This window comes from Pantherophis guttatus, chromosome 1 (assembly GCF_059756535.1).
Source record: "Pantherophis guttatus breed Tessera chromosome 1, ASM5975653v1, whole genome shotgun sequence".
In the NCBI taxonomy this organism is placed as follows: Eukaryota; Metazoa; Chordata; class Lepidosauria; order Squamata; family Colubridae; genus Pantherophis; species Pantherophis guttatus.
In genome coordinates this window covers 68955508-68978547 of record NC_142063.1, presented here as the reverse complement: position 1 = coordinate 68978547, position 23040 = coordinate 68955508, and the positions used below count along the sequence as shown (strand labels likewise).

General features: G+C 38.6%; 1 protein-coding gene and 1 long non-coding RNA gene across 3 annotated transcripts in view; one reads left to right on the top strand and one right to left on the bottom strand.

Moving 5' to 3' along the window:
- The window catches only part of TYRO3 (TYRO3 protein tyrosine kinase), a 105092-nt gene that overhangs the window by 10498 nt on the left and 71554 nt on the right, over window positions 1-23040 (bottom strand). For both annotated transcript variants that reach the window (XM_087875829.1, XM_034417802.3), the window contains exons 7-16: window positions 18078-18255; window positions 17278-17420; window positions 15105-15249; window positions 12683-12812; window positions 11815-11912; window positions 10583-10678; window positions 9442-9522; window positions 7247-7339; window positions 5395-5516; window positions 1143-1252 (exon numbers count right to left, since the gene is read on the bottom strand). In XM_087875829.1, the coding sequence (XP_087731955.1) occupies window positions 1143-1252; window positions 5395-5516; window positions 7247-7339; window positions 9442-9522; window positions 10583-10678; window positions 11815-11912; window positions 12683-12812; window positions 15105-15249; window positions 17278-17420; window positions 18078-18255 (1196 nt within the window). The remainder of the gene's footprint in view (window positions 1-1142; window positions 1253-5394; window positions 5517-7246; window positions 7340-9441; window positions 9523-10582; window positions 10679-11814; window positions 11913-12682; window positions 12813-15104; window positions 15250-17277; window positions 17421-18077; window positions 18256-23040) is intronic.
- On the top strand, window positions 20029-21742 carry LOC117665655 (uncharacterized). The gene is made up of 2 exons (XR_004591424.3): window positions 20029-20098; window positions 21686-21742. It is a non-coding gene; the product is annotated as an uncharacterized LOC117665655 (long non-coding RNA).

Sequence of the window (23040 nt, the reverse complement as noted above, 5' to 3'; positions counted from 1 at the left end):
TCTAAACAAGAAACGTAAGTACTAATACCAACCTTATTGTAAGGTTAAGTAATAGAATCTCTCAAGTCTGAAAGCATTTCTTCCCTCCCTTGTCTTTACTTTTCAGAGAACAAGAAAGGGTTCCCTCTGAGATGCTTTCTCTACCCCTACACCCCCCCCACACACACCCCATTCCTTCTGTGGGTTGAAATATCTCTTGTCTGACCGCTGCCCTGACTGGTTCTTCCTCCTATCTTTCAAGTTTATTCTCACAACCCATTAACAGTATCTACTACCAAAAGCAGCATGACGGCACAGAATTTCAGCTGGGTGGTTTTTCCTAAATTCAATAAATTGGGACATACCCGGTCATTGCTCCTCTTTCAGCAACCAGGCTAAAATGAATATCCTTAAAGAATACAGGTGGCTATGTCCTAAATTGCCTGCCTTTCTCATTATTCTTTTTGTTCGTTCTAGAACAAGGGAGAAAAGTGGAAGTATGCATTCCCTGAAACAGTGCCAATTCATCAGCTATCATATGAAGGAGATTTTTCAATGCCTGATCATTCTAATATTTTGCTGAAGAAGAATCAAAGTGTAGAAGTCAAGGATTTTATATGGTGATGTTTGCTTTTATCAATCAGAACATCAAAGTGAGTAGTGCAGGTAATCCTGTACTTGTACGACAGTTCAAAATTACAACAACCTTGAGAAAAATGACTTATGACCATTTTTCACACCTACGACTGTTGTAGCATCCCCATGGTCACATGATCAACATTCAGATGCTCAACAACTCACTCACATTTATGATGATTGCAGTGTCCCGGGGGTTATGTAATCCCCTTTTGCGGCCTTCTGACAAGCAAAGTCAAGGGGGCAGCCAGATTCACTTAACAGCCGTGCTAACTAACATTAACTAATGTAGTGATTCACTTAACAACTGTGGCAAGAAAAACCGTAAAATGGGGCAAAATTCATTTAACCGTCTCACTTAACAACATAAATTTTGGGCACAATTGTGGTCATAAGTTGAAGACTACCTGTATTTTAGAGTAAGATTTCGAGTAGTTTATTTAAATATCAGCCCCAATTCTTCCCCAAACAGGTACAGATAGGCTTATGCATGCTTTAACTCTTCTATAAGGGCGTTGTGGACTTACATGCAGTTCCGAGCAGCTAGATCCCTATGTATAAAGTTTTTGGAGCTCAGGTATTCCATGCCACTAGCAATGTGAATCATAAACTTTAAGAGGGTCTGAAGTGGCAAACTCTGTAAAAAAAAAAAAAAGAAGTACAACAGGAAGGTAGATTATTAGGAAGAAAATATAATATTTTAAGCCATTATGAGTTCCAGAAGTGATAAAACAAAAGTAGCATAGAAAATCTTAAATCCTACTGTGGAAACAACCATTTTGGTCTTTCACTTTTGTTGTTAGTTGCAAAGTTGTGTCCGACCCATTGCGACACCATGGACAACTTTCCTCCAGGCTTTTCTGTCCTCTACCATCCTCTGGAATCCATTTAAGCTCACGCCAACTGCTTCAGTGACTCCATCCAGCCACCTCATTCTCTGTCGTACTTTTCTTCTTTTGCCCTCAATCTTTCCCAGCATTAGGCTCTTCTCCAGTGAGTCCTTCCTTCTCATTAGGTTGCCAAAGAATTTGAATTCTGGCCTTCTAAAGAGCAGTCAGGGTTGATCTCCTCTAGGACTGACCAGTTTGATTGCCTTGCAGTCCAAGGGACTTGCAGGAGCCTTCTCCAGCACCATAGTTCAAAGGCCTCAATTCTTTGGCACTCAGCCTTCCTTATGGTCCAACTTTCACAGCCATACATTGCAACTGGGAAAACAATAGCCTTGACTAAACACACTTTTGTTGGCAGGGTGATGTCTCTACTTTTTAGTATGCTGTCCAGATTTGCCACAGCTTTCTTGCCCAGGAACAAGCGTCTTTTAATCTCTTGGCTATAGTCCCCATGTGCGGTGATCTTGGAGCCCAGGAAAATATAATCTGTCACTACCCTCCATTACTTCCCCATCTATTTGCCAGTCTTTTACAAAGTGTGTTTAAAAATAAATGAATTAACAACACATGGAAAGCAGAAGTTCTCTCCACTAGTCCTTTAGAGGCCAAGTTACAACAAATCCCCTGCACATAAAAAGCAGGACATCAGGAGAAGGAGCTTCTTTTTACTTTGTGCGGTATGTTTTCTCTACTGGCAAAACTTTGCTCCTAGAAGATCAAATAATGTAATGTAGGAAAAATCACCCAAGAACTTCCTTCATTTCAATGATATCCATGATTTTTCTTATAAAAAGAATGGTCACTCCCAAGAATCAATAGGCTGTTAATGTACAAGTATGAATTTCGAATTTGGATTCAGTCTATTGTGATCAAAGACCAATACAAACAAATAAAATTTAAGACAGAGTTAAAATACATTTGTTAAATAACCTAACTACCATCTAATATGTTAAATCCAGGTTGCAGCCTATATCAGATATACTAAAATTATATTAAGTGTGATATCTAAAATTACAAATAGTTACAAAAATTAAAATTTTTACAAAGTAAAAATATCTATTAATATCAGGTGAAGTGGTAGTACCTGAAATATAAATGACTAATACTTATAGGAAATGCATTGCAGAATATTGGCCCATCAGAGTTCGACAGATCTTCTCCGCTGCTGTAAAAATCTAGCTACATGTGCTGTAACAATAGGTAACAAAGAGCCGTGGTGGCGCAGTGGTTCGAGTAAAGTACTGCAGGCTATTTCTGTCCACCTGCAATTTGGCAGTTCAAATCTCACCATCCTCAAGGCTGACTCAGCCTTCCATCCTTCCGAGGTGAGTAAAATGTGGACCCAAATTGTTGGGGGCAATATGCTGACTCTGTAAACCACTTAGAGAGAGCTGTGAAAGCACTATGAAGCAGTATATAAGTCTAAGTGCTAATGCTATTTTGTCTATAAGCAGCATCTGGGCAAGGGCTGAATCTGGGAGACCCAATATCTATTATGTTTCCGTAATGGGAGCAGTGAAGAAAGACACGTTTTGTAGTTTCTACCTCTCTGGAATCACAGGGGCAAATGCTTTTTTATATTTAACATCCAATACTGCAGAGGGGGAAGCATGGCATCAGGCAATGGCTAGGTGTTTCAAGCTGTGCATGGTAGCTGGCAGCATGACAAAATATCTGTTATGTACTGGTGACAGGTAGGTTACAAATATCAATGAATGTGTTTTGGTTTTTTTAAAAAATCCTTTCTTGTATGTCTCAAATCCTCCCAGTAAATATTTTAAACCCTAACCTTGTCTTTACAACTGTTCTAATCCAAGCATTGCATATGCTGTAACCTGGCTGAGAAAAATACTTCAATAAAAAAAAACCCTAAACAACACTATTGCACTTCAATTGCAGCATTATCAGTCTGAATGCAAAGACTTCACAAAGGTCAATGCTAGTAAATAACAATTTTTTTCATCCTAGACCAGGCTAAGTCCAAGAATATTAAATAATTCCTGGAAGCCTGACATGATGGATGACAAATCAGCCATCAAAAGGTACATAGAGATAAACAACATCTACATACCATTCAAAATAGAGAATCAAAAATCAAAAAAAAAGAAAAAGACCAAAAAACCTCCTCACTAGCAATCAATACCCAAATATGCAGAGATTAACACCAAGATTAACACTAGATCAACAACCAAGCTGTAAAACAACACCCCAATCAAGAGCCTACCAACTCAGACCACCAAAAATATGCTCACCAACAATGACAGGGCAAGTCACTTGTATATAAACTGAGAGCAAACCCCACTCCCTTCTAGCATTGATGATTTTACTAAACCAAGTAATGAAACATCTGCAAGAAAACAATGAAGCTCAGAGAGTCCATGATTCCTTAGTTCAGCCCTGAGCTGCAAATATTCTCTTCTAGAGGCATACTTCCATGACTTTTCCCCAGCATACATATAAAAATTATCAAAGAGCACTTTCACTGTTATTGGCAACAAAGTAGCAATAGCACTTAGACTTATATACTGCTTCACAGTGCTTTACAGCCCTCTCTAAGTGGTTTACAGAACTAGCATATTGCCCTCAACAATCTGTGTCCTCATTTTACTGATCTCAGAAGGATGGAAGGCTGAGTCAACCTTGAGCTGGTCAGAATCGAACTCCTAGAGCACGCAGTGAGTTAGCCTGCAGTACTGCATTCTAATCATTGCGCCATCATGGCTCACATTGTTTTTGACCCCTGAAATGCACATTTAGCATTTCTGGAATGGAAATTTAATGGCAGATAGCATGGGGATTCTAAAATAGCTGTGACTTCCCACACGTTTTATATGTTCAAAGGCGCTAACCATTTTCATTGTGTGTAATTAACAGCCCACGTAAGACTCAGATTACTACAACTTGCTTTACAGGGAGCTCCTCCTGATGACTACCCAAAAACGTCAACTGGTTCAGAATACATCCTCTCAAAAACTGAATTTCTCCCAAGTTACAATCCTACTTTGAGAGCTGCACTGATTCTCTGTTTGGTTCCAGGTGGAATCCAAGGTGCTAGATGATATTTTTAAAGTCCTACTTAGCTCAGCACTTGATTATCTAAAATAGCACTTTCCCCCAATTGCCCAGCGTGATGTGATGACTTAAGAGTAAATTCACTTTAAATTTCTTCCCTCAAGGACTCCTCTTGAGAGGAGTCATGAGGTAGCCTTTCTTAAATGCAACCCCTTTTCCTTATTGGATTAGCTTCCCCCTTAAATTCTTACAAGCTTCAGGAAAGCCATTAAAACTTGGATGTTCAAGAAATCTCTGAGAGTAGAACTGATATTTATTTTTATTTTATTACTCATATTTCTATGCCGCCCACTCTCCGAGGACTCTGGGCGGCTTACACCAAAGACAGTATACTAAATAGCATATTGCCCCCAACAATCTGGGTCCTCATTTTACCCACCTCGGAAGGATGAAAGGCTGAGTCAACCTTGAGCCGGTGAGATTTGATCCGCTGATCTGCTGAACTAACAGTCAGTTGAAGTAGCTGCAGTACTGCACTCTAACCACTGCGCCACCTCGGCTCATATAAGCTGCAAGTCTCTTTATTGGTGTGTTTTGATGTTCGTTCCTTAGATGCTGAAAACCTTTTATAATTTTAGCTGTAATTGCTAATAGTTAATTTATTGTTTATTTTTAATTTTAATTTTTAACCATCTTACTGGAAGAGGAGAAAGTAAGCTACTCAGAATCTTTTTGAATTGCAGCAGCAAACACAGTAAGCAGCACTGCAAGCAAGCAAGCAACCAACTAAACAAATCAATGAATGAGAATAATTTATAACAGTGTAAGCAACAGAAGATCAATTAATCTCAGTGTTGCCTTAAGAGAAAAAACTTACGAAGGGGTTTTCTCCAATCCTGGACATTAATAGAAAAGAGTGAAGGTCTCCATGCTTCATGAAGGGCAGGACAACCATTGGGATCGGAAGGCGACCTTTAGGCCGATTACGCAAACTGACCCCTGATTTGAGAGAACAGAAATGTGCAATTAGCAAGAACCACTATACCCGTAATAAATGATCATAAATACTTAGCATACCTCCCTCCTCACAAACTGCTGAAAATAACACTACATTCTGAGAGGGCAGCATTTCTAAACTCTTGGTTTGATCCAATCCATGCACCCATCCCATCTATTCTTATTTGCTTCACATGATTATATTTAAGCAGTACAGGTAATCCTCAACTTACGACCACAGTTGAGCCCAGAATTTCTGTTGTTTAGGTGAGACATTTGCTAAGTGAGTTTTGCCCCATTTTATGATCTTTCTTGCCACAGCTGTTAAGGGAATCATGGCAGTTGATAAATTGGTAACCCGGTTGTTAAGTGAATCTGGCTTTGCTTGTGAGAAGTCGCAAAAGGGAATCACGTGACCCTGGGACTCAGCAAAGGTTATAAATATGAGCCAGTTGCCAAGCATCTGAATTTTGATCACATGATCATGGGGAATGTTGCAAAGGTCATAAGTGTGAAAAACGGTCATAAGTCATATTTTTCCTGCCATTGTAATTTTGAACAGTCACTAAATGAACTGTTGTAAGTCAAGGACTTCCTGTATCAAAAAACCTAGGCATTCTTCAAATAAGCTGATTTTTTATCTGGATCAAGTAGCATTCAAAAATAGCACACGATAACTCCAAACTGGGGAATATTTTCTTATTTGGACTCAGAAACATTCCATCCAAAGCAACAGGATGGTTTCAGCCTGGCATTTATATTTCTCAGCTATCACAACTACTTGCTCCCAACTCTGTAGCTTATTTATAATATTGCCTCTCTTTCTTAGATTCACTTTTGAGAACTAATATATATGTTGGAAAAATAAGGACTATCAAATAACAATAGCCTTCAACAAATATATCTTTCTTTTTCGTAGGCTTTTATGTGTATTTCTCTTTAACCAGGTTCTTCCTACGTAAACCAAGATTTAGGGCTGCATAAAAATCTTGGTTTACGTAGGAAGAACCTGGCTAAAGAAAAATACATACATACATACATACATACATACATACATACATCCTGAGAAAGTGGAGCAGTGGCTCAGTGGCTAAGACGCTGAGCTTATCGATCAGAAAGGTCAGCAGTTCGGCGGTTCAAATCCCTAGCGCTGCGCAACGGAGTGAGCGCCCATTACTTGTCCCAGCTTCTGCCAACCTAGCAGTTCGAAAGCATGTAAAAATGCAAGTAGAAAAATAGGGACCACCTTTGGTGGGAAGGTAACAATGTTCCGTGCGCCTTTGGCGTTTAGTCATGCCGACCACATGACCACAGAGACGTCATTGGACAGTGCTGGCTCTTCGGCTTTGAAACGGAGATGAGCACCGCCCCCTAGAGTCGGGAACGACTAGCACATATGTGCGAGGGGAACCTTTACCTTTACCTTTTTATGCACTGAGAACGACTATACTCCAAATATATTGGTAACTACTGTTCCTTCTAATTTTCTATTACATGCCAGTTGAAAGCCTCTGTTAATTGTTTTATTTGGGTTTATTCTTCGTGACCATTGTTGCTTTTAAAATTCTTGGCTTATATTGTTTCAACAGATTGGTAGCCATCCAGGGTTGGATTTGTAAGATGGGCAGCCATATTGATAGATTTAATAAATTAATAAATTTCCTTCTACAAATAAATTGTAAAATATATAGTTTGGGACCTCTAGTGCAAACATTAAATGGGACAATGCTTACCTATTAATTTAGTAATGTGTGGATGGTCAAACTCCTTCATGCAAGCAGCTTCTTTCAGAAACTCCTCTATGTCATTGGAAGTGAAGATGTCAGCTAAAATAAAGAGAAGTACTACTGAGATTTCTTTTAAACTCATTGGGGGAAAATTCAAGAAAAGGAGCAGAATGTACAAAAAAACAGTTGGGAATCTATAGGAAAAGCTGAAAAAGTAGTAAAACAAGTTAAATGAATAAGAATTCAAGACAGGCACAATGCAATCTGTTTAGTTCATAGAACTGGCCATTATTTATTTATTTATTATTTATTTATTTATTTATTTATTTATTTATTTATTTATTTATTTATTTATTTATTTAATTTAAATGTATATATCGCCCTTCTCCTAAAGGACTCAGGGCGGTGAACAGCCAAAAGTAAATACAAAAATTTAAGAACAGTTAAAAAAACATATTAAACAATTTTGGCCCAACAATTAAAATACCCCTTTTAAAATTCAAATTAAAATTAAGCAATTGGAGAAGTTAGGCCAGCCCGGCTTGTTGAAATAAAAAAGTCTTGAGGGCCCGGCGGAAAGTACGTAAATCCGGGAACCTCCGTATCTCCGGGGGGAGCTCATTCCAGAGGGCAGGTGCTCCCACAGAGAAAGCTCTCCCCCTTGACATTGTCTGACCGACGGCACCCTGAGGAGCCCCTCTCTGTGGGAGCGTACTGGCCGGTGGGAGGCTCTCGGTGGCAGAAGGTGGTCTCGTAGGTACCCAGGTCCTAAGCCATATAAATATAAGTCAAATAAGATTAACGAATAGATTGGATATGAACAGTGTTACCAGTTATATTTTAATTTACCAGTCCTAATGTGCAGATTTGGATCACATTTGTCAAACATTTTTAAATTATGAAAAAAAATGGAACCATGGAATACAACTCAAAGATGTTTTTTTTTCAAGAGGAAACTGAACTTTCTTGTTCTTCTTTGAAGAGGTTTCTCTTCTCATCCAAGACATTTCTTCAGCTCAGGCTGGATGGTGGGGAATGGAAGGATTTATACTCCTTGCAGACAAATCCTTCCATTTCCCACCATCCAGTCAGAGCTGAAGAAGCTTCTTGGATGAGAAGCAAAACATCTTCAAAGAAAAATAAGAAAGTCCAGTTGCCTCTTGAAAAAAAGCACCATTGGGACAACCATGACCTGGATGACTGAGAAGCTCCATAGATATAGAGTACAGCATCATTATGCTATACTGAGTGGGGCAAATGGGAATTAAAAACCCACACACCAGGGGTGGATTCTACTTAGCTTTACTACTGGTTCGCAACGGGGCCGCGCACATGCTCGCTTCGCTTGCGAGCATGCTCTTCTGCGCAAGCGCAGAAGCGTTTTGATGATGTCAGGGTCAGTGGGCGGAGCCTCCAGCCAGTTTTACTACCAGTTCTATAGAACAGGTGCGAACCGGGGCAACCCACCACTGCCACACACCTAGAAGGTGTCAGTCTGAAGGCTGTTGGTTTTGATGCTATACTTTCGTTGTGCTTATATCTCTACTTTTTATGTTTATATTGAAGTTTTTAACTGTGTTCACTGCCCAGAGTTGCACTCGTGAGACGGGTGGCCATTTACATTGAAATAAACAAATACGCATTCAAGGAATTAGTGTCAATTATAGGCAATTTGAAGAAAAGGGGAAATGAGAAGGTAAACCACAGTCACCTACAGGTAGTCCTCAACGTACAACCACAATTGAGCCCAGCATTTATGTTGCTAAGTGAGAAATTGGTTAAGTGAGTTTTGCCCCATTTTATGACTTTTCTTGCTCCAGTTGTTAAGTTAATCACTGCAGTTATTAAATTAGTAACAGGGTTGTTAAGTGAATCTGGTTTCCCCATTGACTTTGCTTGTCAGAAGGCTGCAGAAGGTGATCATGTGACCCCAGGATATTGCAACAGGATATGAACCAGCTGTCAAACATCCGAATGTAAATCACGTGACCATGGGGATGCTGAGACGGTCATAAGTGTGAAAAATGGTCATGAGTCACTTTTTTCAGTGCCATTGTAACTTCGAACAGTCATTAAGTGAACTGTTGTAAATCGAGAACTACCTATATATTGTTTAGTGAGAATACAGAAACTCAGAAAATGGAAGGTTTATAGTGACAAAATGGCATGGAAGACAGTTCAAGAAATTTAGATTTACTCACCTTTTAGCATTTTCACTGCAACTTTCTGGAGAGAGCCATCAGGCATTTTCAACTGACCCTCCCTGACAGAGCCAAATTCCCCTAATAAAATACAAAAATAAAAAAAAGTAAACTAAGAATATGATAATTGAAAAGACTCAATGCACTTAAAGTTTGTTTTAGGATTAAGAGTAGAATGTTTAGGATAAAAGATATTAAGTACTAAGTTAGAGTTTCTTCCAGTCAAGTATCTTCTTCCATGGGACTATTCTCTGAAAAGGAATATAAAAACCATCACATTTGCATTGAAAGTCTACAGATTTTTTCCTCCCAAGGAATACAGAAAAACAGGAATTGATAAAAACCTCGGTAATAAATAGCCAACTTATGCTGGAATAATAGGACATAAAATAGTTTTAACTGCATTGCATAGCTGGAGGTTTGATAGGGTGCTAGTAACAGGCTACAGCAATAATCTTCCTAAATCTATCTTGATCCTCCAAAAATATTTCTGCTGCCATAACCCTTGTACTTTCCACTTCCCTATTAGCTTTCCTTCTATTCATTTCCTGCAGCTTTCACACATATTGTAAACACATTCTCCAATTCCACTTTTATGCTATTGTTCTTTGTGTTTTTTTTAACTTTCATATTCTTTGACACGGTGTGTTCCTTATGCTCTCACAAATGCTTCTAATAATCGCAATGTACAGGCAGACCTGCATTTTTAGCCCCAGATAATTCAATCTGTCAGTCTCGGTTCTTTTCTAAAAGTATAGAATTATCAGTATTCCCAATCTAAAGTTCCAGTTCCTAGTTACATTCAGTTGTAACTATTGCAGTTTAGGTTTCTGCCATTTAATGTTGCTAAATCCTTAGAAATCAGATAGTTGCAAATGACAATATAGGGACTGAGCTTAAACAGTAAATGCATTTTCCATAAGCTTTGAGGCAGGGGTGAAATCCAGCAGGTTCTGGAGAACTGGTAGCGGAAAGTTTGAGTAGTTCGGAGAACTGGCAAATACCACCTTTTGCTGGCCCCAGAGTGAGGAGGGAATGGAGATTTTGCAGTATCCTTCCCCTGCCATGCCCACCAAGCTATGCCCACAGAACCAGTAGGGAAAAATTTTGAATTTCACCCCTGCTTTGAGGGACTACTCACCCTTGCCTAGCATTCTTCCCAGAGTAAACTGCTGCTCCTGAATTAAGACATCTTTCAATTTCGTCTTCAATTCATCACTGATTCCTATACTGTCCACTGGATAAACAGAAGAAAACAAGGGTAACTTAACCATGACAAAAATCTAGCTTTAATCATGGTATAGATTGATATACTTTTGATCCAAGGAACAGTTAATGTTGCATAGTTTAGAATAATCTTCCCTCACCTTGGGCATTGAGATGCGTTAAATTACAAGCTCCCATTATATTTGGCATCTAGCATAGCTTTTGATACCATGAGTGGAAAACATAGGAATTAAGGTTAGATGCACTGAAGGGTAGCAGTTTGAGGAACACTAAGTAAGAGTGTATGAAAAATGAACAAACCAAAACAAAGAATTTGTTTTGGAAATAAATTCACTCTTACTCCCTAGGAAGTGATACCTTTCTTTAGTCTTATAAAAGATATAAAGCAACAAAGATGCAATAAAATTGCTTTTTTCAGTGCTAAAACATTTCAGTGTTTCAAATTATTTGCACTACTTTCCTCGAATGATAGAAAATACGAGTTTAAAATCCAGCCATTCCCATCCTGGTCATCTCTACTTAATGACTGGCAATTCTGGGAGTTACAGTCTGGAGAATACAAGTGGGAAAAGATCGTTTTAAACAGTGTCTGTGAATCAATCTCAAAGATAGCAATTTATGCTTCAGTCTGAAGATGGCAAGCCCTAGCTTTTATGCTATAATCAGGTTCCAAACAGCAGCACAATAGCTGAACTCTGATTTGAAATATAGTACAAAAGTCTATCATTGCTTCAAACTTCAGAGTTTGAGCATCCTCCACAGTTTATGTGAGAACAAGGGTCTCTATGGTCAGCTGGATTTATACCTGAATGAACGTGCATAAGATATTCATTTTACTCATAAATAATTTGAATCAGGATTCAGCTAAAAAGAAGCAGAATGAAAACAGGTCCTTGATGACATGGTAATCCAGTTTTGTAGGACTTCCCCCCTACAGAAGTCAAAGGAGCATGGATAGGGATACCAATTTTGCAGAAGGCATGGTCTTATCTAGTCTTTGAATTTGGCAAATGAATAGAATATTACATGTATAATCATCATCATCACAGTGCTATTAGGAAATGGTTTGACGGAGGAAGAGAACAGCACTTTAGCTAAGGGAATGGAAATACACTTGCTGAGGAAAGAGTCACATATTTTACTTACATGTTACTTCAATAAGCTCTGGGACTTCTCGGTTGAATGATCGCACTGCTCTGAAATGGACTACAGGATCACCTCCGACCACACTGCCAAAGGCTTGACTAAACAGGGGAAGGGGGAAAGCAAAGAACATCTCATAAAATGTGCAAAGCAGAGTACCAGAAAACCTACGTTATATACAGTACTTACTACAGACAACAGCTAAGAGCCTCTTTATCTTGGCAATTTTTTTTTTTCCTGAGGCCGTGCAAAACATCAGAAGACCCAGGAAAATTCTTTCATACTTCCAAAGGGTCTCTGGGAAATGGTTACATGTACGATACAGTATTGTAAGGGTGGGAAAATGGCATTCCTCTAAGGCTTAATCTACTGCTTCTTCTTCATTATTACCTATGCCACTCTCTTCTTATGGTTCTTTCTTTCCCTACCATCTTACTGGCAAAGGTGTTATATAGTCAGTGGCACAGGGGAATCCGAGAAGCCAATTCTACAGGTTTTTATCTGGAGGGCTGGTTTGTGGAATGGAAAGACGGATTAGGTCATCCATCTTTCCATTCCACAAAGCAGATATTTTAAGATTGCAATTCTCAATCAGGAGGACAAGGACTATCATATTTTCCATACCGACATCTGTCTTTGTGTGTGTATGAGAGAGAGAGAAGGAGAGAGAGAGAAATATGAAAAAGAATATCAAAGGGTATACAAAACATACAGTGAAAATGAAATGCTTGACATGGTTAAAGGCTACGTCAGCTAAGGAATTCCCGCTGACATGTCAGGGGGCAACATTTTGAGGATCTCTGCACAAAGGGATGCTGAAATTACAATGGGGATGATAAACAGCAAAAAAAAAGGAAAACAAGACTTTTACCCAAACCGAGTTTCTTTTCTTCTTTTCCGTAGAAGAATTAGGGCTAAGGCAACTGCTGTAACCAGTGCCGTCAGAATTCCTAAAACCACAGGAACCCAGGATGTTCCATAAAGAGGCTGCCTTTGCCCCCCTGTTGAGAAAATACAATCCTTGTGAGAAAGCGAAATGTTTAGCCTATATACGCATTTTCATCCATGAAAGAGGTTCACTCCTAGAAAGAGGTTCACTGGTCATATTCTAAATCATTCTAAAACAATGTAGCAGCACAGCCAAAGCTGCTGTTCTGCAAGGTTCGAAGTGGTACATCTCCATTTGGTCAGTTTCTGGACTAGCCATCCTTAGAAGAGAAGGCTAAACATGCTGGGCCTTGGGTTTCATCAATCTTGCTAATTTTGTTCTTAGGCAAAGGCCGATTGTTCAAAGAGCCTCGGTGGTGCAGCGGACTAAGTGCTGTTAAGTGCTAGCACTTAGCTGCCAGCTGCCTGCAATTAGTGCGAGTTCAAATCTCACCAGGCTCAAGGTTGACTCAGCCTTCCATCCTTTCGAGGTAGGTAAATTGAGGACCTGGATTGTGGGGGCAATAAGCCAGCTTTGTATAGAACAACACCGCTTAACAGGGGCCGAAAGCCCTAATAAGCAGGTATATACATAAAAGTATGCAGGCTATTGCTATAATGCATTGTAAGACACCCTGAGTCTACGGAGAAAGGGCGGCATACAAATTGGACTAATAAATAATAAAGATGCAGCTGGAACATGACGCCAACTTTATCTTGGAGATGTTTGCAAGTTGTGTTATGCCTAACACAAACATATCACTCCACCCAGTGTGGCTTTTAGTTCCTCTGAAATGTTAACTGTAGCTTTTACATATCAAAAATCTGTTTTCCTCTGGTTTGAGAAAATATACCCATGCTGGAAACGCTGCGGGAAACTTCGAGGAAGAAATGAAAAATCAGCTGTTTCCATTCGGAACAATTCCATACTCCTCCATTTTATATCCATACTCTATAATACTTATATTATAGGCAGTCCTTGACTTACAGCAATTCATTTAGTGACCGTTCAAAGTTATGTTACTGAGAAAAGGGACTTATGAATATTTTTCACGCTTAGAACCATTGCAGCATCCCCATGGTCGTGTGATCAAAATTCAGATGCTTGGCAACTGACTCACGTTTATGACAGTTGCAGCGTCCCTAGGTCATGTGATCACCTTTTGGGTGACCTTCTGACTAGCAAAGTCAATGGGGAAGGCAGATTCACTTAACAACCATTTTACTAACCTAAGAACTGCAGTGATTCATTTTAAAAAAAATTTTTTGATTTATATGCCACCCTTCTCCAGAGACTCAGGGCGGCTTACAATGCGTTAAGCAATAGCCTTCATACTTTTGTATATTTATACAAGGTCAGCTTATTGCCCCCACAAACTGGGTCCTCAATTTACCTACCTTAGAAAGGATGGAAGGCTGAGTCAACCTTGAGCCTGGTGAGATTCGAACTTACAGTAATTGCAGACAGATGGTGTTAATCACAATGCTGAGCCACCAGGCCCAATTTTAACAACCATGGCAAGAAAAATCGTAAAATGGGGCAAAACTCACGTAACAAATGTCTCACTTAACACTTAACAACTCTTAGAAATTTTAGGCTCAATTGTGGTCATAAGTTGAAGACTACCTGTACAATGTATGATTAAATTTAAAATAATCTATCATAATTGAACATAGTACAATGTTTATATAGTATTTGCAATGCAATAATTACATATTGCTGTAATTCGAAAGATAAGCAATTAACAATAGTTTCCTATAATTCTTTTATAATTAAAAGCAAAAACTGTCAGATACCCTGATCTGGGAATCCTTATAACCTATTCAGGAAAAAAAAAAAATCAAATGCAGAAAATATTATTTCTATTCATCTAGGCCAGAGGCGTCAAACCCACGTTGTCATGGTGGCATCACGTAATGTATCGGGACTTTCCCCCACTTCTCTAAACTGGGCATGGGCATGGCCAACGCGCGACGCATCTGGCCTGCGGGCCGGGAGTTTGACAGCCCTGATCTAGGCCATATCATGCTCACAGATTCTTTCAATCGTTTTTAATAATACAGTAACACCAAAGAATAGTAGGGGAGCCAATTGTATTGTATTGCTCTTTTCCTTCCTATGTCAAACGTTCCCTTACACAGAAAATTTGTAATAGTCCCAGCCAGTCCCTGCTTCTGCTAGATTGTTTGAAGCTGCTTGGTTCTCATCTGTGAAAACATAATACATATGCAGCTGGGAATATTGGAAAGAGCACAGCCAGAGAAATACAATGGTACCAGCTCTCTCCCTGTTCCTCATCTGATGCACCATATTAACAACAGCCCATTTTCCTCAAACACAAACGCTTCCTACATTTGCCACCTACCTATTAAATCTTGGGATGTAAGCAGTAAGGGCTCACTCCAAGGTCCACAACCGGCTGAACTGAGTATGCAGACCTTGATTATAAGGTCTTTTAAGGGGTTCCACATAGAAAGGTTAGCTCTTGCTTCCTTCACAATCATTTCCCCCTGTAACCAGAAAACCACAAATGGTGCATTGTCATTCAAGTGACACTTGTTCATTATTACCTTTGAATCACAAAATCAATTTCTTCTGTTCCACGTTATCTAGTAATCTTGAGATTATGGTTTCTTGCAAAGTCTATTGTTATCTGCCCTTTCCAGAAGACAGTACTGGCTACAACCATAAGAAGTTATTTGTGCTTCTGGCACCTCCTGTACAGCCTGTGCTTGCCTGCACAGTTTGCATTGATAAGCAAAGCTATTCTAGGGCAATTCAGAGTGTGAATTGTTCCACCCAGTGAAGCTACTTGCTGTCATTGCCTGATTTCCCACCTTTATGAAATTCATTGGTTTTCATCAAATAAATTCTGTGCTTCAAAGCCCGGAAATCAAGACTCATGCATAGTCTTTGTCATACATAGTAAATAACTGATGATTTGGTTTTACACTAAATTGAGGTATTATTTATTGCACAATTGAACTGTGGTCTCTGAGCCGAGCCTAATTCCATGTAAGGATGGAATTATTGCACAAAATACTTCTTTTTTTAGCTTAGAAATAAAATGTCATCCATACAATAATGGAAGAAATTTAATTCTATTGTCGTAAGAATTAAATCTTCCTTCCCAGATATCTCCTGCATATATGATTGGTGTATGTTTGTCTGGGGCCACTTGTATCTCAATTGTTTGCTATACCCTGTTTCCCCCAAAATAAGACATCCCCTGATAATAAGCCCAATCAGGCTTTTGAGTACATGGCAATAAGGCCAAGCGCTTATTTCAGGGTTCAAAAAAATATAAGACAGCGTCTTATTTTTGGGAAAACACGGTATCAGCAAACTATTACCATTGTTATTAAAAGAAAGGAGCAGTGTAATATCAGTTAACAGAACCCAGATTCGGTTCCCTAAAAATAGCTGACCAAATGCATTGGTAGACAATAGTCCTATCATTGCTAAGTTAAAAAAAAACTGGGCACAAAATACAATTTATATCTGGCATTCAAATTTGCAAAAATCAGTAGTACTAGGTAACAGAACAAGTGATCCTCAGTCTCTCACTGGTAAAAGAGTATGTGAAGTAGTAGGGCATTAAACTGGAAAATTCATGTTGAGGCAGACAACTTTTTAGTCTTGCTATCCTATTCCTTGCACAGTTTTTGCAGTCCAAAGAGCAAATACAATATGCATGTCTAATATCTAAGCTGCCGTGAAGAGAAGCCCATCCCAAGCATGAAAATTGTAAGGCTTCCTACATTTAGGTATGCCTTAAAAGAACTAGCATTACCTCTTTAATCCCTAATATTTCTTGCTTTCAGCCATACTAGCAAATCTATTCCTATCAGAGTGGCTAATTTTTAATTTATACTCCCCAAGACTAAATCCAGGTCTGTCTGTGATGATATGAATTATATCTGGGGTCACGTTTGAAATGCCTCCACTTTTTAAGTATTTGTTCTAATTTTTTGAGGAGAGAATAATTCTCCAGCTTTAATCAGCAAGTTAAACAAAACCAGATGTAGAATAAATGCACAGACAGTACACAAAGAAACATTTCTCACTGTGAAACTGAACACCATTACATAGCATATGCAACAAGGAGCAGCCAAATTTTTAGTATGATAAATTTCGCAACTGCCACCATAAAAACACAAATCTGTGAATGCACATCTTACCAATATGGAGGCCCAACTGCTTTTATTGGTAGTTCATTTTAACCAAGCTGCTTTTTTAATCATTCAAATTATTACTGTTTAGAACTCACTGCCACAATGAAATCTATTAGCAACATTTTCAATTTATGAAGGTCATTTAACACACGTAATAAGGATCTATGGGTTAATTAAACTTCTGTGTTTGGGAATTTAAGCATATTGGACAGTCATTACTATGGTTTCCTGCTTGACCACTAGCTAGCTAAAGGATGATGGGAGTTGAGGAGCAATCCATCTGCAGGCTATAAGGTTAGAAAAGATTCTCCTAAATAGACTTTGTCTTGCTCCACCAAGAGCATATGTTTCTCGGTTTATTACCTGAGTTATGTTATCTTGGATCCACTCCAACCTGTATCCTAAGGCATTCTCCCCAAACATTTCTGGAGCTACTGCTTCCCATTCCAAAATCAGACAAGAATCTCTTTGGATAATGTGTACATTTTGTGGAGTACAATTTGGAGCTGCAAGGGAAAGAAAATCGCAATGTATCTGTTGTGCTGTTTAAAAGAGTACTACTGAATGGTAAGCCTCAAAGTACAGAAGAGCTTTAGGAAATCCTAAAGATATCTTAAATACTATTAATAATTATTTATTAAATTCGTGGTTAAGTTCTACACAGTCTTCTAAAACAGGGGTCCCCAACCTTGGCAACTTTAAGACTTGTGGACTTCCACTCCCAGAATTCCTCTGCCAGCTTTGCACCTAGATGCAAAGTTGAAGTCTACAAATCTTAAAGTTGCCAAGGTTGGAGACCCTTGTTCTAAAAGGTTTCCCACCTTTTCAACAAGCTCTAAACACTGAAATATCCATTTTATCCAGATGTGTGTCCAATCACACTTGGCCAATAAAGAATTCTATTCTATTCTACTTGGAAGAACTAATAACAGCTTCAGAGTTTCCAATTAACTGTACAATAGAGAGCAACAACCATGGAGGCTGATGATTGATTGCTTGAACCAGCCCTGAGTTTTGCACATTCCTTGCAATCTTTGTTTAATCAGACATGCAGTATATCTGTTCAATTAATCAGGAGAGTTGCTATTTTCCAAATGTTTTCTGATTCAACAAAAAACAATACTTTTTAAGAGTTTCATACACTCTAGCCCTCTAAATCTTACCTAATCCCAAGGTCTGAAAATAGACCCAATCTGAAAAAGGAGAGCTGCCCATCTCATTAGAGCACTGAACTCGAACACTGTAATTGGTGGCATGCTTTAAATCTGGTAAAACCCTTGTAAAGGGAGGGACAGAGAAAACTTCAGTGACCACCTCATCCTCTTCCTGCAGGTCAGCCACCTGTTAGGATAAAGGGATAAAGCAAAAACATGAACAAACAGATGCATGGATTTCACATAAAATGCGTCATTGAAGACACTCATAAATCCTTAGAAGAGTTGCATCAAATAAATGATATATTACACATCATCTTGGCTTTGGGCCACTGACATGCAGTGACGAATCCTTCAAACAGTTGAATCCTGTGAAACAGAAGAAAATGCTAGAATAATCAAAAGATTAGCATAATGATAATAGCAAGCATACAAGGACCAAAAATTTGAGACTAGAGTAATCTAGTATTTTGAAAGCTACTGCCAATGTTTCATGGGCCTTAAAGAACAAACAAGTGTATTCCATAAATACAACCAGAACCATTTCCTCCCCCCACCCTTATAGCTTCAGTAAAACTGCAACGAACTGCACTAATGGAAAAAATGAGAAATCTCATTATGTCCTACAATAGTTCTGAGATCTCACAGGTGAGAATTCTTGGAATTGCAGTCACTGTCAGGGTTCCAAGGAACACCCCCAACAATCTCAATTGCACAGTCAGCATGGTGATAAGGGTCACCTGTGGAGATCAACAAGAAGTGGAGGACTTCCGGTTGACGTCACAGTGGGAACGGACTGGAAAATATCGGGCTCTGATGAGCCACGCGAAATCCAGCCAGAAGAACCGCTGCCGGGAGGCTCTTGAGCCATAGCCGTCCTGTAGGGACGATGAAGAAAGGAGAGGCGTTTCGTGGACCACAAGGAATTGGCAATTTCCTTGCTGGAACAGAAACAGCTCTCCCAAAGTGGCAGCAGGGGCGGCGGCCATCTTAGGGTGGCCACCTTGAAGCTGGGACAACTGAACCTAAGAATTGTGCAGGAGTAGCACTGGATGGAGTACTAGAACTGGGTGAAATAAGTGCCAAATTATATTAAGAAAAGTTGAAATTGAAGTTTTAAAAGAATTCTGGAGCTTGGACTAGCGGCTATCTGGCATTTGGGAGGGGGGGTGGAAATCACACACACGGAACAAAGAGAAAGCGTGAACTGTAATATAAAGAATTTAAGAGGAAGTCTTGGATTTGGAAATTTGGGGAAAGCAAAAGATTTTAAAAGGGAGAAAAATGATTTTTGGAAGATAACAATAATTCACAAGAGAACTTAAAAAAATTATTGGATAAACAATTGGATTAAATAGACTATTTGATAACGGAGTAGAAATGGAGAGTGCCATCTGCTGGAGGGAAAAAAAGTACTGTAATATTCTATTCAAATAGACAAAACAGAAGAAATAGCAGCTGGAAATTTCAACCTTGGCCATATAGAAGAAGAAAAGTTGGACACTGTGAGAACATTTAAGGAGTGACTGTGTTTTACATCTGGGTGGTTGTTTTATCTCCCTTCTCTTCTGGAAGATAGCTTCATAATTGGATTTGACTGTTGCTGAATTTGGATAATAATTAATAATTGAGAAGAACATTTTAATTTTAAAGAAGAAAAGAAATTAACAATGTTGAAGAGAAAGTATCAAAAAATAGAAATCAGATAAAAAATATTACAGAAACATTTGGGAATGTCAAAAGAGCAGAGAGAAAGGGGAGAAAGTTTGTTTCTAAAAAAGAAACAAACAAAAGAGGAAAAGAGGAAATTCTGGAAGAGACAAGGGAAAACTTTGGTGAGGGATGTTCAAACAATACAAAAAAAAAAAAAAAAACACAAAAGGAAGCCAGAAGATGAAATGTAACATATATAAAAAGAAAAAAGAGAGAATCGAGAAATTAGACCAAAATAAATGGTCATGCAAAAAATTATTGGAAAATGGGATGCTAAAAAGATATTGAGATGATGGTTAAAGATGAAGGATGATGAGGTAAACATTAGCAAATATATATAAAATAGATTAATAAATGGGAATGGGAAAGTAGACAATATAATAATAATTATTGCCTATAAAAAAAAAACAAGAGGTGGAAAACTGGTACATGAAAATAACCCTTGCATCTAGGTGCAGTTTTTAATCTTTCTGGCTAACTAGAGTTTGGACTTTGGTGTCTTTTTTTTTTTTACCAACCTATTTTGCACATTTTTATTGCTTCTCTTTTTTCACGTCATACATCTCTCTTAGTTTCAAGGAGAAACCTGTTCAATTAGTCAAACAATTATTATTAAACACACACACACACACACACACATTTATTTTACGTTAGGCATCCACACATATCTTTTGTTCCAGCATCAACTCCAATGAAACAGACTCTGCAGTCTGTATACCTCTGTACTGTATGCATTATGGCCAGAGATGACAGTATGAGTGAGCCTGCTTTTCATAATGGCGTCTTTACAGGCATGTATTTTCTCCAGCCCTAGAAAAATAACAACCCTTCCTTTCCTGCAAGCACCAGGGACTGCTAGTAGTAGAAAGATGACTCAGAAGGCAGTAATGTTTACAAGTTAACTGCACATTTTCATTTCTTTGCTGTGGTAACTCTCAGCTCCAGTTGATCTTTTTATACTAAATCATGGTTGCCTCACTAAACTTGACAGATCAGAGAATGAAATGCTTCTTTGTTTTTCCCAGCATGGGACAGAAATGGATATAAAGGGGGATGGGGATGGGATCCACTGTCTAAGAAGTTTGCAATTTGCTTCTGTCTCTCTCCATTTCAGCCGTGGAAAAAATGGTTGTAGGGAGGAGCCTGAAACTTAGAGAGATTAGCACTGTGTGCGGTGACCGATGGACGTGCACATTAGGAAGAATAGGCTGTACCTAGTACAAGCAGGCAGAATTCTAATGTGCAAGAGGAAATTCATTCTGATCTGTCAAGTGTCCCAAGAAAACAGCAATAAACACCGTGCAGGGGAGGGTTGCATGCAAGGAGTAGGGGTAGTGCCATTAGCTCAAAGGCCTCCTTGGTTTCTTGAAAATCATTGGTAAGAGGGCATTCTGCATCTCTAATGAAACTGAATAAAATAGACAAACTACAGCCTCTACCTGGTTGCTCATGCTTTCAAAGTTACAGTTTTCTTTGTCCCTCAGGATTAAGTATAAACTGTGGCCAAAAGCACATGGAGAAATTGCGTTTAGTCCATGGCTCCATCACAGGACTGAGCTAAATCTTTAAAAACCCGAGGCTTTAAAAACAACCGTTCCGTTTTTCTTTCTTTCTTCCCCACTTCTGTTTCTGTAACATCCCTCAAACTCCTTGTTCTGTCAGCTTGATTAGTCCTAATCATAGTTGTGTCCATGCAGTCACCACAAATCAATGCCTTAAGAGAGACATTTTTATCTTAATCAAGCAATCACTCAAATATTTTGGAAGAAGTTTTTTTTTTTTTTAAATTTAAGAATACTGATTGCTATAACAACTCCCTGGAGGAGTCTACATTAATCTATAGTCTGGTCATTTAGAATAAGGGGGCTTGAATTCTCAGCTGAAATTCTCATCTCTCCTTATAGATGCCCAGACTGAAGAACTAAACCCATAATAAATTTGCAGTGCTGAACTCATCTGTCCAGGCTGACTCATGGCTTTCCGCAGCAAGAAATATAAAACATACTACTTACTTCAATATATATATAGCATTTGCTTCAAGGATTGCAAAACTCCAGCCCAGTCATTTCTCTGAAAGTCACAAGTAAACAGCTTCGTGCCACACCAATCCATTTCCAAAACAAAGCCCAGGTGAAATTATCTTTCCTGTTTCTAGCCAATTGTACTCCATGTAAATTCCTGGATTTTTTTTTATAATGGCTTTGTTAGCTCCTCAACAACAAATCTACTTAGCTGATGTTTCTGTATCTTTGGAAAGCTATTCTTGCAGTTTCTTGCCTAGTCAACCAGAAGGATCTATAGTCCTTTCCCATCATCTCAGTTGCTATCAAAAAAAAGCCCTCCATCGACACTAAAAGTTTTTTGGTGTGTTACACTAAATTAACACAAGGAGCAGATACAAGTCAGAGATATTTTAAATTTTAAGCAAAATTAATCAAAGTAATAATAAAGAAGAAAAAGACTTGAATATTTTCTTGGGGAAAAAAGGCTGTTTCTAATGTGCTGCTCCTGGAAGGGAAGAGTTAATTTTTTCTTCCTACTGGACTGCAGTTGGTCTTCTAAAACTGTATTGTCAAAGAGGCTTGAAAAACACCCATCAACTGAGGAATCTAGGAAGCTTTTCCAAACCTAACTCTTTGTGATCAGCATCTTTAGCAGTAGCATCTACCACAAGCCATGATGACAACAAAATGATATCATGGGTGTGTAAGCTATTGTAAATTATGTACTTGCATTCCAATATCTGACACAAGTACGTATGTTGCAGTGATTGGTGGCCAACAGATCTAAATATATACTGTACATAGATATATTTGTATGATGCTATCACCAGACATTATTGTTTTCCAATCATTTCTTCGCTCTACGGTAAAACTTTTCAAGGCAATTTTCAAGTATTCGGGAAATAAACAAAAATCTCCAGTGCCCAAATAAGCTGTAGGACACTAACAAATAAAATTTAACTGTCCAGTTTAAAAATCCATAAAGAGTTACATTTATCATGCCAACTCAACTTGTTTAAAAGAAAGTCACTAGAATAAGTGAGCTTTATGTGATTTCCCAGACCTGAAAGAAAGGGATTTCACCCAACAGAAGACAGCTGAAAGGGATTTTCCCTTTACACTTGTTTCAGAGTCAGGCAGCTCAGCACAAATCTTGTAAACCTAAATGCAGAGGGAAAAAAAATCCTTTGGGTAATTTGGCCTCAAACCATTTAAGTTTTAGAGCCTAACCGGTACTTTGAACCAAAATCAGAGTT